This window comes from Argentina silus, assembly GCF_951799395.1.
Source record: "Argentina silus genome assembly, chromosome: 5".
NCBI lineage: Eukaryota > Metazoa > Chordata > Actinopteri > Argentiniformes > Argentinidae > Argentina > Argentina silus.
Genome location: NC_139659.1, coordinates 19,607,089 through 19,619,948, shown reverse-complemented (window position 1 = coordinate 19,619,948; position 12,860 = coordinate 19,607,089). Strand labels below are relative to the sequence as shown.

Genomic DNA, 12,860 nt, shown 5'->3' with positions numbered 1-12,860 from the left:
CAAGCAATAATAAATACCGGACTCAGATATTGTGGCTACTAAGGACTTTATTTCTTGAATCTCATCTCTGAAGAGCTAAAGTACAGAGTGGTAAATCCTAGACTTCCACCACAGTAGGCAAAGCAGGGTTTGGTACACAGGTAGGCATTTCCAAAAAGCAGGCAGATAATCCGAAAAGTGGGAGCAAAAAGGCTAAGTCAGAAACAGACTCGGAGATCAAAAACCAGGAACACTTATCAGTAGGAAATGCTGGGACATATGACATGAAGGTACAAAGACGAACTGGCACAGAGACAGGGTATCACACAGACTAAATACACAGGGAAGGATGATGTGGAACAGGTGAAGCCAATCACGCCGGGTAGACAATCACACAGGCAGGAAACACACAAGGGCAGGTAGTGAAGTGTCTGAAACGAGAGACAAGGTGAGGAACACAAAAAATAAACAGGAAACAATAAATGAATAACATGAAACAAAGACAAACATAAACTAAGAAACAGGGCGAAACGTTACAGTACGCCCCTTCTAGGGACCTGACGTCCCAGGCAGGTCAGGATGGCTGCGTTGGAATTCCTGGATGAGTTCAGGGTCCACAATGTTCCTGGTGGAGACCCAAGACCTCTCCTCAGGCCCGTACCCCTCCCAGTCCACCTGGCACTGACGGCCACGACCCCGACGACGAACTGCCAAGAGCCACTTGACTGTGTACACCGGACCTCCGTCAATGAACCGGGGGGGGGGGGGGGGGGGTGGGGGGGCCTGGATGCGGGTACCAAGGAACTCTCCTTCACCGGCTTGACCCTGGCCACATGGAAGGTGGGATGAACCCTCAGGGATCTGGGAAGTCGGACTCGCACAGCTACTGGGTTGATTACCTTGGAGTCAGGGAAGGGACCCACAAACCGGGGAGCCAGTTTGCGAGATTCAACTCGCAAGGGGAGGTCCCGAGTAGACAGCCAGACCTTCTGCCCTGGCTGGTAAGTGGGAGCGGGGGTTCGCTGGTGGTCTGCCGTCCTCTTGTACTGGGCCGAGCTCCTGAGGAGCACCTGCCGGGCCCGGTTCCAGGTGTGGCAACACCGCCAAATGAGTGCCTAAGCAGAGGGGACGCTGACCTCTGTCTCCAGGTCAGGGAACAGCGGCGGCTGGTAACCATAGGCACACTGGAAGGGAGAGAGACCAGAAGCAGAACCCTGCAGGGTGTTATGGGCGTAGTCAACCTAGATGAGGTGCTTGCTCCAGGTGGCTGGGTTCTGGTAGACGAGGTAATGTAGACATGTCTCCAACTCCTGGTTGAGCCACTCAGCCTGGCCGTTGGACTGGGGGTGGTACCCGGAGGAGAGACTGACGGTGGCACCGAGAAGGGAACAGAATGCCTTCCAGAATTGTGAGACAAACTGCGTCCCTGATCTGACACAACATCCCTAGGGAATCCATGGAGACGGAAAACATGGAACAACATTGCCTCCACCGCCTTCTGGGCGGACGGCGATTTAGGCAGGAGGATGAAGTGCACCATCTTTGAAAACGTGTCTACTACCTTCAGAATGGTGGTGTTACCTTCTGAGGGGGGGTAACCCCATGACAAAGTCCAATGAGATGTCACACCGGGGACGATGAGGCACAGGAAGCGGGCGCAGGAGACCAGGTGGCGGGCGTCAGAAGACCTTGTTCCGGGCGCACACAGGACAGGCAGCCTCATATTCCCCAACCTCTCTTTCCATGGAGTGCCACCAGAAGCGTTGCTTGACCATGAACAGAGTCTGCCATATACCAGGGTGGCAGGAGAGAAGAGAGGTGTGAGCCCAATGGATGACCTGAGAGTGATGGGAGACAGGAACAAACAACTGGTTCGGGGGACAGCTGTCCGGTACTTGGACTTTAGCACTCGCCTGCCTGACCTCTTCCTCAATGCCTCAAGTAACAGCCCTCACCACACAGGAAGATGGCAGGATGTTGGTGGGAGACCTTGGGGCTGAATCAGGATCAAACAGGTGAGACAGAGCATCGGACTTAATGTTTTTGGACCCAGGCCGGTATGACAGGTAAAAGTTAAACCTGTTAAAGAACAGGGCCCATCTGGCTTGCCTGGAGTTGAGCTGTTTGGCGGTCCGGATGTATTCCAGGTTCTTATGGTCAGTCCACACCAGAAAAGGGTGCTCTGCTCCCTCCAACCAGTGGTGCCACTCCTCTAGGGCCACCTTGACAGCCAACAGCTCCCTGTTTCCCACATCATAGTTCCTTGCGGCAGGAGAGAGTTTCCGGCATAGGAAGGTGCAGGGATGAAGCTTGTTGTCCCCCTGTGACTGCTGGGAGAGAACAGCCCCGATGCCCATGTCTGAGAGTGAAGCTCTCCCTCAGCCTCCGGAAAGCCTGATCCACCTGGGGAGACCACTGGAACTTGACATGAGAGGAGGTGAGGGCATGCAGCAGAGCGGCAACAGTGCTAAAGTTCCTGATAAACCGTCTGTAAAAATTAGCAAAACCCAGAAAAACGCTGAACTTATTTGCGACTGGTAGGCGTGGGTCACTCAGAAACCGCACTGACCTTGGCAGGATCCATTTGGATGTTGTCCTGCGAGATGATGAAACCCAGGAAAGCAACAGTGGAGGCATGAAACTCACATTTCTCCGCTTTCACGAAGAGCTGCTTGTCGAGGAGGCATGAGGATATCATCCAGGTAAATGAAGACAAACTGATTTAATGTCTCGGAGAAGAGATCATTTACCAAGGCCATTCACCACAGCTGGAGCATTGCTGAGCCCAAAAGGCATAACAAGATATTCATAGTGACCACTAGGAGTGTTGAAGGCTGTTTTCCACTTGTCCCCCTCCCTTATCCTTACTAAGTGGTAAGCATTTTTAAGATCAAGCTTAGTAAAGGTCTTAGCACCTTGTAAAAGTTCAAATGCTGAGCCAGGGAAAACCCAGGATGAGAGGCTGTAAAGGGGAGTTGAAAAGATGGAAGCTCAAGAATTCAGTGTGGTTATGAACAGGTTGAGTGCGGTAAGTGACTTTGCACAACAGCCGGCCATCTAAAGTGTTGGCCTCTAATGGCTTGGGCAGGGGAACAAGGTTTAGTCCAAGTCTCTTGGCTAGCCTCCAATCAATAAAACTCCCATCTGCTCCAGAGTCCACAAACACAGGATGATTGAGAGTCTGGGATGGAGTGATTAGCCGTGCAGAAGTGAGAATACGAGGGATTGGCAGAAAAAACAGTTTGGCTCACCAGCACCCTCTTTTTCACTGATGAGCCTTGTCTTACAGGATATACAGACGTGAAATGATCCAGCTGAGCACAGTAGATGCATCTGCCCTCCCTCCCGCAGCATGGACTCCTCCGAAGCGGTAGGGGGCACTGGTGAGTCGCCGCCAGAACGAGCCATTGGGGAGGACTGGCGGAGTAACAGCAGCCCTGGATCTCTCTCTCTCTCCCGGAGACGGTTGTCAATCTTTATGGCCAAAGCGAAAAGGGAATCCAGGTCAGGAGGAAGCTCTAGGGCAGCCAACTCGTCCTTGATGGGGTCGGAAAGCCCATAGAGAAAAGCGTCAAACAAGGAGGGGGAGTTCCAGCCGCTGTCTGCTGCCAGGGTGCGGAACTCAATGGAGTAGTCAGAAACCCGACTCTTGCCCTGATGCAAGCCCATGAGCGCTCTTGCTGCCTCTCGACCGGGGGTTGTGTGATCGAAACTCTTGCAGAGTGTCAGTGAAAACCTCCAGAGAATTGCATTGGAGAATCCCTGGCCCACTCGGCTGTAGCCCAGGCTTCGGCTCTACCGGTAAGGTGGGTGATAACGTATGCCACCTTGGCACGTTCCATCTGGAATGAAGACACCTGTAGCTCGAAATGCAGCCCACACTGAACCAGGAATGCCCAACAGTTACCGGAGTCCCCGGAAAACCGCTTGGGTCTGGAGAGATGAGGAGCCGGTGCTGGCGGTGTGAGCATGGGAGCAGGAGCTGAAGCAGGAACAGGAGCGGAGACAGGAGCTGGATCACGGGTCGGAACTGGTGCCGGGACAGGAGGAGAAGAGACGAGAGTCTCAAGGCATGCCATCAGCTGCTGAATCTGGTCAGCCTCCTGGCAAACCTGGCCACCGATGGAAGCCTGGAAGCCCTTGTGTCGTTCTGACAGCCCGCACACCCCCAGACAAATTGAGGTGAGTTGCTCGTCATGGCAAAGAATGCATCTCTCCTGGGTTTGAAGCGCAGCGCGCACAAAGTCTAAGTCGGCTGAGTCCACAGTTTGGCCAGTTTGTACTGTAATGGCTGTAGTACGCAGGCAGAGAACTCAAATGCACGACTCGGAGACAAAAACTTAAATCCAATACAATAGTCTTTACTTTCAAAAAGGTTCAGTACACAGGTAGGCAGTCAATGAGTAGGCAGATAATCCAGGAAGGAGGTAGGCAAAGCAGGATTTAGTACACAGGTAGGCAATTCAAAAAGGCAGGCAGATAATCCAAAAAGGGGTCGGCAAAAAGGCTAAGTCAGAAACACACTCGGAGATCAAAAAACAGGAATACTTATCACTAGGAAATGCTGGGACGTATGACACGAAGGTACAAAGATGAACTGGCACAGAGACAGGGGAACACACAGACTAAATACACAGGGAAGGGTGACGAGGAACAAGTGAAGCCAATCAGGGTGGGGTAGACATTCACACAGGCGGGAAACACACAAGGGCAGGTAGTGAAGTGTCTGAAACGAGAGACAAGGTGAGGAACACAAAAAATAAACAGGAAACAATAAATGAATAACATGAAACGAAGACAAACATAAACTAAGAAACAGGGCGAGACGTTACAGGGAACACTCAGGAATGTGGCCCAGAGCCTAGCAGGGCACAGATGTGTCATAGTACATAACCCTCAAATGCCCAAAGACTTGCACAGAGTGCACAGAGATAACAGCTTACTGTATTGAGATAGCATAGCACTCATATAAAAAATAACAACATCAATTCCTGTGATTGACAGCCAGGTGTGTTATTGTCAGCCACTCACCAGGCCCGAGGAACTGGCACCCCCGTGCCCTGACAGCGGCCCACAGGTTGGCAGACAGCTGCTGGGGGTTCTGATGCTGTAGGATGAGCTCTGTGACAGTGCGTTCCCCTAGCGAGCGGCCCGCCCGCACCGCCCGCACCCGCCCCTCCTCCTCCACCAGCTGGCAGTTCACCAGGGTGACCAGCTTCCTCTGCATGGGCCGACTGAGGGCGCTCGGACTGAGGGTCACCACACCTGGTGGATGGAAAGAGAGGGCAAAGGTCAAAGGTCACAGAGTGAGATGGCCTCATTCTCAGTTACAGTGCAAAACACAAGGTTAGTCACTTCCTCAAATTGAGTGTGCGTACCAGTGAACCATCAGCATAACAGTCTACATGTTGTCAGTTACACGGACAAAACTTGTCTGTCTGTCTGTCTGTCTGTCTGTCTGTCTGTCTTTGGGAGATAGAGAAATGTAGCATGTAACTCTCTTTTCCCTCTAGTAAGTGTCTCACAGGATAGAGTGATAGAAGCGTCTTAATAGCTCTATAAAACGGAAAGGGCTGGGTGGGCTGTCCCCTCTCCAATTCTGTGATCATTACCAAAAGCAGTGGGTACAGCCATAGAGCGGTTAACTGTGCTTTCAGCTCGCCACATTGAGAAGGCTTCAGGTGGATTACTCCAATAAAACACCCACTTCAGCACAGCAATTGGCTTTTAAAGGCACTGATGGCAGAGGAGGATGGGGCTTTAGGTTTACCCTTGCGTCACGCACACAGGTTTTTATGACTCCTTAGAGAGGGATTCTCCATTTCTCCATTTCCTCCACAGTTCAGTAATGGCTGCGGATAATTTAGCATGTCTGAGACTATGGGTATGAAATTAAATATCCAGGAAGCAAGGGAGTCTGGAAACTGCTCTCTGAGCTACTGTACCAACACACAAAGCAATATTCTTCTCCATTTATTTTACATTCTGTCAATTAACGACAGTATTCTTGGGTTACTGCTCAAAGAAGTCTAGAGTATGTGGTTGTAATCTAAACCAATTATTCGTTGAAATGAAATAAAGGAAAAATTCAGTTTTCCTTTATAACACAATCTCATGGTTCATTGAACTTGTGACTCGAGCTTTGTGTTTGTGTTTGTGTTTGTGCATGGGGGCCGAGGCCTTGTGTATGGGGGCTGAGGCCTTGTGTATGGGGGCTGAGGCCTTGTGTATGGGGGCTGAGGCCTTGTGTATGTATCAGTATCACTCCTACATGCACTTCCTGATTGCACCCTCAGCTGATATATGCTCTGATGCAAATACCACACTTCATCCACCCCTACATCCACCCTTACATCCACCCCTACATCCACCCCTACATCCACCCTTACATCCACCCCTACATCCACCCCTACATCCACCCCTACATCCACCCCTACATCCACCCTTACATCCACCCCTACATCCACCCCTACATCCACCCCTACATCCACCCCTACATCCACCCCTACATCCACTCCTACATCCACCCCTCAGAAAAACAGGAAATTCTGGTGTGCTGCTCTGACCCCAAACTACCCCAAGGAGGAAGAAGAAACACAGTGCTGAACACCAGCAAGGAGAAGCACTTCTCTGTCTGCATTGGAATGAGACCGTGGCGTCAAACACACACACACACACACACACACACACACACACACACACACATACACACACACACACACACACACCACACACACACCACACACACACCCACCCACACACACACACACACACACACACAGGTGCTCCAATACCTTTTCCTCCGCTGATGGGCTTCAGATAGAGTGCCAGCTCCTCCACACACACCCTGCACACCTCATAGTGCTTGATCTCCACCGCACTGCTCAGAGTCACTGGCTGGGCCTCCAAGAACTGGGTCAACAAAACAAATCATGAACCATTCATATGTTACTTACCACTCATATAACACAGCATGTGTGGTATGGAAATAAATCCTCAGGTGGTCAAACACTGGTGTCCTCAGACCTAATAACTCAGTCTCAAATCAGGTGTGAGAAACAAAGTTTCCCCCACTCAGAATCTGCCCTATGAGTAATCATCATCAGACACCAAGAGAGAGAGAGGCAGTAGGAAACACTAAGGGATGTGGCCCGGAGCCTTGCAGGGCTACACATACAGTACACACACTACACACACACACACACACACAACCCCCCCCCCCCCCCCCTCCACACACACACACACACACAAACAAACTGTAAACACTCATACCCATACTACCGTAAATCCCCCCCACCCCCCACCCCCCCCGCCCTCCCTCCTCCCAGATGGGCTCCACCCACCTGAGCTCCCACCAGTTGCAGCAGGGCACAGTTGACAGGCAGCAGGTCGATGTCGGTGCTGATGGAGGTCTGGTCAAAGGGGCAGGCCTTGCGGTGCAGCTTGTGCAGGCAGGTCTTGCAGACGGTGTGTGAGCAGCCCAGGCTGATGGGCTTGTGGCCACTGCTGTCAAACTCATTGTAGCAGATGGGGCAGGATAGGAACTCCGTCCACTGGGCTGCCTGCACTGGCATCCTGTCACCTCTGTGGGGCGCTGTCACGCTCAGGGGGATCGCATGCCGCTGCGCCCCGATGACACCTCACTGACAACTGTGGCAAACAAAACAAAACAAAAGAAAAAGTGTTTCACTTTAGGTCAGTTCCCCTGTAGATGGATCCTTACGAGAGAGGAAAGCTTTGTATGTGAAAGACTTCTGATATCTCCACAGGTATAAAAAAACAGCCATCTTCCTTTGTAAAAGAAAGCTTCCTGACAGATGTATGAATAGCTAAGGCCACGTTTATGAATCAAGTACTTGTACGAGATCAGAATTTGCACCTGTTGTTTTCAAGAGGGAATGAAACCACCGGAACGAGCGAATAGCGTTTTTAAGAAGAGCAGTTGTTCATCCCCTTATAAGGATAACAGGTGCAAACTTTGGACCTGTGCAAATATAAGTAAATCTGCCCCCAGTGGCTAAATATAATATTGCCTTTTCACAGTGACAATTTTGGAGGAGGAAGGGAAATGGTGGTGAATGTATTGTAATTTCAGGGCTGTCTCTTTTCTTTCAACTCCTCTCTTCCCATCTAAACCTCTCTCTCTCTTTTATCCCCCTCTCTCTTGCCCTATCCTCCCCTCCATCTCTGCCTCCTCCTGGTAAAACTAGTGGGAAGTACTGGCTAATAAGCCATTGCTAGCGAGCTACATGGTATTAGCCTGGCGCTACAATGTACTAGCTTGCTAAAGTACCAATGATCTGGAATGCCAGGTTAAGTGGGAAGACCCTGGCTGCAGACTGTAGAGGTGGACTCTCTGTTCTATCAGTCTGATATACACACTGATAATAACACCACTCCAGATTTGCACAGCCCCTCTGCACTCTGTCACAGGACAAAATACTATAAATACTGAGAAACCCAAGAAGATGACAGGAGGACAGGAGGACGGGGGGGGAGGACAGGAGGACGGGGGGGGGGGGGGAGAGATAGAGAGAGAGGGAGGGAGAGAGAGAGAGAGAGAGAGAGAGAGAGAGAGAGAGAGAATGCTCATGTAGCCAGTTGTAGAATATGGATCACTACTGCAGGATCTGGCCAATGAATACATCTGTGTGCAATGTTAGCCTTAGAGCATGGGGTGCTGTACTGTCACCAGGCATGCAGTAAACACCAGTTACTTATCTTCCTAGCATTCAACGGCTGCAGTTACAGTTACAGTTACAGTTACAGCCATTCGGATGGAACGGCCCACCTCCCCCCCTTCTCTCTTTAAGAGGAAGTTATGTCAGACACGTAGCTTGCCCTACCAATCTAACTTGTATAGTTCAGTTGCACAACAGTACTGCTGACTGCTGTTGGGATTCAATCATCGTGTAGACGTAAAATGTGTGTGTGTGTGTGTGTGTGTGTGTGTGTGTGTGTGTGTGTGTGTGTGTGTGTGAGAGTTTCATGCACTAAAATGCCATCATATCAAAGATTAACATCTCATTCAACTTATAACTCATTAACTTTTCATCTACAGGGTTAGGGTTAGTTAGTATGCACTGTTTTTGAACACATTAGGTTTCCTGTGGGACTACAATACTGGTGTCAACAAATATAATGTTTCAGTCAATTTGGTTTCCATTATTCTGACCTGCTCAAAGAATTACTCCAAATTAACAACATGAACAATATGAAAGATTTCAAGCTTTTGGCCTATGAGGGAGGAAACACATTCAAACAGTTTGCGCATAACTTACTGTGGAGTGGACAATATTCCCGAATGTGTAATGTATAAGCCTGCTCAACGCACCAGCCACGCAACTAATTTCAAAGCAAGTAACTCATTAAGGAAACAAAATGTGCAACTGTAATTGGCTAAATTGTGCCAGTTATCATTGTGCATTCAAGTTTTTTTTTCCCCCACAGAATTACGCACCATCCAATTGGCTCTATGTCCACATTGCCTCATCCGCCTGGACAGCTTCTTGCTGATCTTGCGCGTCATGTTTCTGCGAAGGCGCTGAATATAACACCACGAGCTTCACGCAACAGTTGAGCTCACAGACCAAAGTGAAAACGCATGTGACAAAACGTGTTGCGGGGAAAGTTACTGTAGATATGGTGACGCTTGAGACACTGGTCGTGGGAACTGTTTAGGCTATTAATGGAGCAGTGATTCAATCTCACGTTGAAAACCACCTGTTCCTGTAAACTACATGCTGGTTTTTTTCGGAGTGTCCCAGATCATAGTTAAGGTCTCCACGTGATACACTTTCATAGAATGAGTAATCAACGTAGGCTATACATAAAGGGCCCCTGCACGCTGTTACTGTAGGCAGTCTACTGTGCGCGGGGGCAGAGCAATAAACACGAGGAAACGTTTGATCATTGTCTTGTGACAACGGCAATTTCTAAAAGTACAGAAAAGGGGAAATCTCCCCACCCTGCTGGTGTTAAACTCAGAAAATGATGGTCGTTTCTCAAAAGTCTCTATGAACACCACTGACTGACATCGACAGCCTTCCACAGAACACAAGCTAACATTTGGCCTCACATTTGGTTCGGCACATATGTGGTCCAGTCCTCACATGGCCCCGATGTGCTGCCCCAATGTGTTCCCTATGGTGGTGCCTCAGCAGCAGGTGTTCCGGAGGACTGACAGGGCTACTGGCTGATATGGACATTGGTCTGCTGATGGACAGCTCCTCATGTTAGCTGGTCCCCACCCACCGCAGCCGCCCTCATTTTATTTGGGCAGGGGTAGAACCTGAAGCCCAGGAATGTGAGGAGTTTTAAAGACATTCATGAGGACTGGCCCTCCTCATGCATGTCCCCAGTGTCAGAACACTCTGTTCTCTATGTTTTGGTCTCTAACTTAACGTTGTGTGTGTGTGTGTGTGTGTGTGTGTGTGTGTGTGTGTGTGTGTGTGTGGAGGGAGTACATTGTACAGAAAATGGACAGCTGGGTTTGTCCTGCATCAGCCCAGACATGGACTTTATAGACCAAAAGCCATCCCACCACCCTATGCAAGTGGGGATAGCCACAGACTAGGCCTACGGTACACTGTTTGGGTGAAAGATATCAGGACTAAGATTTTTACACAAACATGTCTGTGGTGAGCAATGGAATATGCAATATTGTGCAGGGCTTCAGAAATTACTCAAGCCCCCCCACCTCAAAGTCTCATCAGAGGTACAGTAAGCTACAGATCCAAGGTCCTTTTAAAACACAACAAACATGTTTCCTCTTCGTGGCTTGATTTCTTGTTGTAAATGTTGGATGTCTGGTTAATATTACATTTTACAAGTTAATTTGCAGGAGACTTTCGAACATAATCCATCACAGTCTAGGATTATCCATTCCATTCTTGCATATTTTATGTTGGAGGTGGGTGGTTGGCACAAATCACTCGAGAGAGATCTGCCTACACGGAAGTACAGGAGCAACAGCCGAATTAAATGAGCCTGCATTTTGTTATGCAACTTAATTGAACAGTCAGATGGCCATATAGGCCATGTATCCGAGCCATTAGAGTAGGCTAACTGATAGTATCAACTGAAACCCAAAACCACGACATTATCATATCATCAGTCAGATGCCTCTGAAAAGTAGCAGAATGTAGGCTACCAATAAGGTTTTGCATTTGCATTACAGGCCTACAGTATTCAAAGACAATTGTTCATTGTAGATTCCCTAAGCTTTGAAATACACCAAAATGAAAATATCTAGAGGAATACAGGAATAGACGAATATGTCTCGCTAAATTAACTCATAGATTTACAGTTAGCCTATACTGCCTGTCGAGCGGAGAGAGAGCTGTTGCCATGAACTGATCGGATGATAGCGGATAGTCGACCATCAAAGGAGCGTGCATATAATTTCATGATCCTCTGCACTCTTTCCAGAAAATGCTGGTATAGGCTTCACAGAGGCAACGGTGTATTTGGATCATTTCTCATACCAAATTAAATTCTAGCCATCATCATGCAGTTGCGGATGTTGACTTCTGATGATAATAATAATAGGGCGCACTTCCGATATATTTATGATAAAACACTACAACACATTTTCTCAGTCACTGCATGTCTGAAATAAGTTGGACTCGTAATTAAACGAATTCTTACTCCAAATTCACCTATAGTTGCCCCCAGCTGCATGTTTGAGCTGCATGCAACACTTCATAAAATCATATTTGGTCCACCAGCAGAAAGTCGCGCCTCTGTCACTTACCTAAACGCACTGTAGCGGAGTACTATAATAATCATCTTTTTCTCGTCCGAGAGCGCAAAGGGAAAAAAAATCTTCATCAGTTGCAATCAAACCGCAGCAATCAAACCAATTACTTCCTGAATTTACAACTATGTGTCACGTCATGTCAGCGCGTAATATTGAGAGGGTTATTTGCTCCAATTTCTATATTCATCTTCTGCGCGACATGTTCGCACAGGTACACTCCCTTGGTCAGACAACTAGGGAGAAGGATAGTATGTATCACTCCGCTGTACCCGTGTTTGAACTGGGTGCCGCGGACAGGCGTGACTTGCCCGGCGGGGGAGCGCCTCAGGATCACTTAAGCCATACTAAATGTGCATAATTATTGTATTTCACCTCAAAATCTTATAAGAAATGATTATGCGTATCGGGTACTATTTTCATGTTATGGGCAAGGATAAAGATGTAAAGGGGCAAAGCCGGAACAAGCCGCTTTTCGAGGCGTGGGCTGCATCGTTTTTAAAGAGACAGGGGATGCGATAGACCGTGAGACGCAATGCTCCGAGCGCGTTTTCATCACCCTGTATTAGAATTTGGGAATGAGCATCTGTCTCTGCTTAGCTTTAAGCTCATTAGTTTGATACAATCGTATGCAACTGAAACTTACCGTTAAGAACATGAAAATGTGCAGTGTGACAGAATATTATATTAGCCTGATTAATCCGTCATAATGTCTCATCTGCTACCTATGAAAACCCGACGGACATCCAGCGTGATCTAGACTGTAGTTTTTCATACAGCACTGCTCTAGTTTATATGATTGTGTGATGATTTCACTGGAGTATGGTCCAGAAGATAGAGAGGCCTAACTCCCTTCCTCCCTCTCTCAATTGCTCATTCATAATGGAGTGGTCCTAAACACCACACTTTTGTGTGTGTGTGTGTGTGTGTGTGTGTGTGTGTGTGTGTGTGTGAGCGTGTGTGTGTGTGTGTGAGCGTGTGTGTTGACCTACTTCAAGGAACACTGGATGCTGATGAAGGGAACATGGAACATTGGCCCTCTTTTGTATGCTTTCTGAAAAGCACAAGTATGCATCTGCTCTGAGTTCTAACAACAGCCAGCCATCCCCGTGTCCCTCTCCTA

At 48.6% G+C, this 12,860-nt stretch overlaps 1 protein-coding gene across 1 annotated transcript in view; it reads right to left on the bottom strand.

The window, feature by feature from the left end:
• rc3h2 (ring finger and CCCH-type domains 2) overlaps window positions 1–11,891 on the bottom strand; it is a 26,329-nt gene extending 14,438 nt beyond the window's left edge. The window contains exons 1-4 of the mRNA XM_083670795.1: window positions 11,735–11,891; window positions 7,323–7,629; window positions 6,774–6,891; window positions 5,011–5,244 (exon numbers count right to left, since the gene is read on the bottom strand). Of these exons, the coding sequence (XP_083526921.1) occupies window positions 5,011–5,244; window positions 6,774–6,891; window positions 7,323–7,553 (583 nt within the window). The 5' untranslated portion in view covers window positions 7,554–7,629; window positions 11,735–11,891. The remainder of the gene's footprint in view (window positions 1–5,010; window positions 5,245–6,773; window positions 6,892–7,322; window positions 7,630–11,734) is intronic.
• Between the last annotated feature and the right edge of the window lie 969 nt (window positions 11,892–12,860).